A 6,000-nucleotide genomic window follows, 5' to 3' on the forward strand; every position below is an offset into this window, starting at 1 on the left:
GTGGGATCATGTAGAACGATGAGACAATCACAGAATGGCATTTGTCCCCCTTCAGGACTCTAGAGTCTCCCGTATGTGATTGAATTGTCTCCTCCCGCCCGTGACCGACTGGGTTCGAATCTAGTGCTGCAAGACTACATTAGCCCACTGAGCTGAAGAAGCTATGCATTATTCAGTGACTGTATGTGGTTTCATTGCCCACCAGGTGGTCCTTCCCACCTTCATCCTGGAGAAGCGCTCCCTGCTGGAGATGTACGCCAACTTCATGGCCCACCCCGACATGTTCCTATCCATCGCGGCCGGCGCCACAGCCGAGGACCGCATCGTGCGCTTCGTAGAGTACTACCTGACGGCCTTTCACGAGGGACGCAGGGGCGCCGTGGCCAAGAAGCCCTACAACCCTGCCCTGGGAGAGACCTTCCACTGCTCCTGGGAGGTCCCCAGGGACCGGGTCAGGCCCCTCCGGTCCCACCCGGCCCCCAACAAAGAGCCCACCAGGGGGGGCTCCAACAACACCCTACATCACACTGGTAGTAACGAGGTGAGTTCTCCCCCATACAATGTAAAGGTGCCTAGAAAAACGCTATCGAAATCCAATCAATTATTATTATTATTATTATTATTATTATTATTATTATTATTTGATGTAAATAATAGTGATGTGTATACATTGTAATCAGGACACCCTTGAAAAAGGGACCTGGTCTCAAAGGGACTTCCCTGAATAAATAAAGGATGAATAAAAAAATTACAATTATTATTGTTATTACAGCAGGACGATCCGTTGTCGGAGTCAGGTGGGCGTTACCGCGTGCGCTTCGTGGCGGAGCAGGTTTCCCATCACCCGCCCGTCTCAGGGTTCTACTGCGAGTGTCCTGAGAGGGCCATGTGTGTGAACGCCCACGTATGGACCAAAAGCAAGTTCATGGGCATGTCCATCGGCGTGTCCATGGTCGGCGAAGGTGAGTGACAGCTACAAAGGCGTGGCGGCTTACTTGTGCTGAGGTGCGTGTAGAACAGGTGGAGGCTGGTGGAGGTAGAAATCGGAGGACGGGCTCATTGTAATGCATAGAATGGAATGAAGAATGGGTTTGATATCATTCTTCATTCCATTCCATGCTTTACAACGAGCCCGTCCTCTGATTTCTGCCACCACCAGCCTCCCCTGGTGTAGAAGCTGATGTCACATTTAGTTCAAAGTTCTTCATCTGCAAACCTCATGTTTTGTGAAAGATGTCCGTTTTGTGAAAGTGTGTTTAGTGACTCTTTCAATTGAAATATCATAATCTAGGCTTAGTCTACCTTTTAATCATAATCATGTTTACTGGTGATGTACTATACATTATAGAGTAAAGAGACCATCCAGTTAGTGACTTGGCCACTGTGTCTGTTTTAGATGCCTACAGTAGGAAGTCAGGAACAATACTGTCACATCAGGAAAGGGTATGAGTATATAGTAGTTCTCTCCTGTTAATAAATAATTTAAAAAAATAAAAAATAAATTGGCTTCTGGCAAACGACTGCCAATGGCCCCTGCTAAATGCCATAAATGTAAATGCCATAAATGTATATATATACTCCGATGGCAATCAATACGGGAGCCTTCTCTCCATCCACTCATGGCTGTTCTCATCTCCGTCCACGGTGTCTACAGTACGTAGGCTGTTCTGGATGACTCACCCTGTTAGTTCAAGCCTTTGAAGTCAATCCACCCAACACTTGACGTACTGTATGATCTGATCACTGAGGCCAGACAGATCCACCTTTGTTAAAAACCGGCGGTGAGTCATACCGTGGCATTTGCTGTGGGATCGCTTGATGTTGCGTATGGTGACTGTTGCCTCAGCGGTAGCAGCATCTGTGCTTTGGCATCTGAATGAGTAATGATTTTCTGATGACATGGTGATGCTATTTTAGAGATATCTTAGTTTCATTGATTGGTGGTGAGTCATGTTGATGGTGGTGAGTCATGTATACCAGTCAAAAGTTTGGACACAAACTTGCCAAGAGTGTGCAAAGCTATCATCAAAGCAAAAGGTGGCTACTTTGAAGAATCTAAAATATAAAACATATTCTGGTTTGTTTACTACATAATTCCATATGTGTTCATTCATAGTTTTGATGTTTTCAATGTTAATCTACAATGTAGAAAATAATAAAAATAAAGAAAAACCATTGAATGAGAAGGTGTGTCCAAACTTTTGACTGGTACTGTATACAACACTGGTTTTGCTCTTTGCTGCCCTCTTTGGCCACACAGAACATTGACATGTATGTACGTTCTCTAATTGTGGCGAATACAGTATGTGCATATCCTTGTGGACAAACAAAACTATACTATAACATAGGGACATATAAAGCACCCGATTTTGGAAAGCACTCTTCCACTAAACAAACTTCATCATCATCTCATATTATGTTGATCTCGTTCCTTGATCGCTACCATTTTTTCACGGCCATTGAGCACCATTTTACAGCTCAAATCTGCATACTGCACCTTTAAGGAGATAGGTAGGCCAAGGCATTGTTTTGGCATGTTTTTCATTTAGTAAAACCAATATACAGTATGCCAGTCATGTGACAACCTTCCTCATGACTTCTACCCTGACTCAACTTACCTAGTTAGGAATAATAAGTGTGTGTGTGTGTGTGTGTGTCACGGGCGGGTCACTCTTTCAATCCGGTGTTCTATGCTCATACGAGCCGATACAGGGCAGAAGGCCCCTTTGCCTGTCTGTGGTACTGAGTAGGTGCATGTACAGTACTGGACTGTATATCTCTTTGCTTGTACAGTAAATGGTCCACAATAGGTTTAAGTGCTATCCCCCCAGGTGTTTTGTATAGTGAAACATACGTGGGGTCATGTGACGTGAGGGGACAAAAAGCAATTTTCAGCACAAAAGGGAAAATTACAAAGGAAAGGAAATCATTCAGGGGCGACAACGCGCGGGGGGGGGGGGGGGGGGGGCCCGTCACAGCTGCTGCATTACCTCTTCAAAAGCTTCTTCTGTATCCAAGGGCAGGTCCAGTTCTACCAGAGGAGAAAGAGGAGGTAACATAGATAGATAGGTAGGTGGGTAAACCAGGGACGGGCGCTTCAGCATTAGCAACATAACCCACTTAAAGAAGAGTCGTCCACTCGAGCGGCATACTCCGCTTAATGGATTGATTGAGTTTGTGATTCCGGGCCGGTGAGTATTTGATTACACGTGAGAGACAAAGAGCCGTAGTGTGCAGGGGAGGCTGCTGGCTAAGATCCCAGCATGCATCTGGTCCGAGTGGTAGATGGTGCTACCGGACCTCGTGTGGTTTGATTTATTTGATCTGCTGCCCCAAGTGGAGAAGAGGTCGGAAACCGTTCAGAATTAAGACAATTTCATTGTCTCTGGTGTCTCTTAATTTGTTTTTCTGCAAAGTGGGGTTGTCTCGTCTGTCTGCAGATCAGAGCTGCCTTTTCAAAGATAGAATAGAATGGGAATGAATGTTTCTCTTGTTGTTCTGGGTATTTGTTTACCACCATGCACCAGTGAGGTGGAGGGTGACCTTTAACCCTGCCCCTCTCCCTCTCCCCTCCAGGGGTCCTATGTCTTCTGGAGCATGACGAGGAGTACGTCTTCACGCTGCCCTGTGCCTACGCCCGCTCCATCCTCACTGTGCCCTGGGTGGAGCTGGGCGGGAAAGTCTCCATCACCTGTGCCAAGAGCGGCTACTCTGCCAACGTCACATTCCACACCAAGCCTTTCTATGGAGGGAAGGTACACAGGTGGGTGGGTGGGTGTGTGTGCGTGTGCGTGTGCGTGTGCGTGTCCATGTGGTGTGTGTGTGTGTGTGTGTGTGCGTGCGTGCGTGGCTATATAGTGGCACCATTAGATGATGATAATGATAATATGCAAGGGTCAGCTAACCAGGGTCAGCTAACATGACTAACCAGGGTCAGCTAACATTACTAACCAGGGTCAGCTAACATTACTAACCAGTGTCAGCTAACATTACTAACCAGGGTCAGCTAACATTACTGTGTGTGGCGTAGCCTCAGTAATTGTCTAATCCTGAACACAGCTGACATGTTGTTGTTCTCAGGGTGACTGCTGAGGTGAAGCACAACCCCACCAACACCATCGTGTGTAAGGCTCAGGGGGAGTGGAACGGAACTCTGGAGTTCACCTATAGCACCGGGGAAACCAAAGTGATTGACACCGACAAACTGCCAATCATCAAGAAGAAGCTCCGGCCAGTGGAAAAGCAGGGGCGGACCGAGTCCAGGTAAGATAGATGAACATAAGAAAACGGTACTTGCATATTTCCAGGTAGACGTCTTGTTAGCTGTGTGTATATTTGTCATAGTTAATCCTCTGTGTGTGCGTGCGTGCGTGCGTGCGTGCGTGCGTGTGCGTGTAGGCGGTTATGGAAGCACGTCACCAAGTCTCTGAAGGAAGGAAACATTGACGAGGCCACGGAACACAAGCATCGCCTGGAGGAACATCAGAGAGAGCAGGAGCGGCAGAGAGCTGCAGACAACACTCCCTGGACGCCAAAATACTTCAGCAAAGAGGTAACGTACAGCAGACTAACAGAGGACGGCTCCTGCCTGCCTCTCCTGTATAGAAACACAACGCTTGAAGGTCGTCATCAACGTGGCTTTGGCCTCTAGAAAAGTGCTAAATAAAGGTAAATAAAAGGTAGGTAGGTATAATCGCTGTCTTGTGGTTTTCCTCTTGTCTTCAGGGAGAAGGTTGGCTCTACAACAACCCTCTATGGAAGTCTCACTGACACCAGGACCAGGGAGAGACTGCTTTGCTCTAATGGACACTACCACAGACCCCCCGTCCCCCGTCCCCCCGTCCCTCCACTTCCAGCCCAGAACGAGGCCCCAGGCCTGGGGGACGATAAGGACATTGAGCAGCCTCTCTGTGGATGGTTGCTACCGTACCCTCTATCTACCCCATTAGGCAGGAGATAGTGACTCTAAAGGAAGGCAGAGGAGGGGAGAGACGCAGGGAGCAAGGTGCCAAAGCGGTCTCTACTTATACCAAGTAGGGGTGAGGGTGAGGGACAGATATATCGTAGACATTTTTTTATAGTATTCAAAAGGTAGAGAATTTCTATTTTTCACTTTTTCGCCACAGCCTTTTTTTGCACATGCACAGTAGGAGCTGGTTACGGTTTTACCACGTGTTGTGTTTTCGGTTCACGTTCCGTGTCGACACACACCACACCGTTCGTCCGTCGTTCTCGAAGCCTTTATTTGCCACGCAGCGTTAGAATGCAGCGGTAGCAGAAAGATGGGGGGGACAAGCATTGGATAACGTCTTATCCAATGAGGTCACTGATAACTGCATTGTCATGAGACGTCAACTTCAGTAGGACTCAGAAAAAGAATACGTTCCAAATGTTGTTTCTCAGTGGAGCTGGAGTCATATAATGTTTGTGGTTTTCATGATAACCTCGTTCTTTGACACCATTTTGTTGCCCCAGGCTGTATTTCCTCGACCCTAAACGTATGCTGTATCTCCAGCACACTCTAAAAGCTGTTAACAAGCTACTACAGTAGCTACTTTGGCTGTGGGAGGGCAGTCCACATCTGATCACTTTCACTGTGCCATTCTACCCATCTGTGGCCCATATGGACCTCTGAGAAGAATCCTGTCCATTCAGTCCAATGAGTGACCACCTCTGCTCTACCATACATCCAGATATACCTACTCACCTGCTCATCATTCTCCTCCATCCCTGCGTCTCTTTACTCAGTCAACACACTCACTCAGCAGTGTACATAAGGCTCTCTTATGGAGAGGTCTTTTTCCCCTTCCAGGGACGTGTGTGTGTGCGCGCGTGTGTGTGTATTTCTGGGTGTGTGCGTGTGTCCTCAGGTTGGCATTGAGGTGATTAAGCTGGAGCTGTACCCAGCAAACGACTCCTCAGGTTACTATCTGCTGGTGAATATGGATAAGGTTTCTCACAGGAGGACGCAGCCTCACTCCCACGCTGACAGGATGTCCT

General features: G+C 47.5%; 1 protein-coding gene across 1 annotated transcript in view; it reads left to right on the forward strand.

Moving 5' to 3' along the window:
* LOC310811875 (oxysterol-binding protein-related protein 10-like) overlaps nt 1–4,819 on the forward strand; it is a 48,362-nt gene extending 43,543 nt beyond the window's left edge. Inside the window, exons 9-14 of the mRNA XM_083680214.1 lie at nt 206–541; nt 773–962; nt 3,577–3,763; nt 4,081–4,263; nt 4,399–4,552; nt 4,726–4,819. Coding sequence (XP_083536340.1) covers nt 206–541; nt 773–962; nt 3,577–3,763; nt 4,081–4,263; nt 4,399–4,552; nt 4,726–4,770 — 1,095 coding nt within the window. The 3' untranslated portion in view covers nt 4,771–4,819. The remainder of the gene's footprint in view (nt 1–205; nt 542–772; nt 963–3,576; nt 3,764–4,080; nt 4,264–4,398; nt 4,553–4,725) is intronic.
* The last annotated feature ends 1,181 nt before the right edge of the window (nt 4,820–6,000 follow it).

The sequence above is a fragment of the Argentina silus genome, assembly GCF_951799395.1.
Source record: "Argentina silus genome assembly, chromosome: 11".
In the NCBI taxonomy this organism is placed as follows: domain Eukaryota; kingdom Metazoa; phylum Chordata; class Actinopteri; order Argentiniformes; family Argentinidae; genus Argentina; species Argentina silus.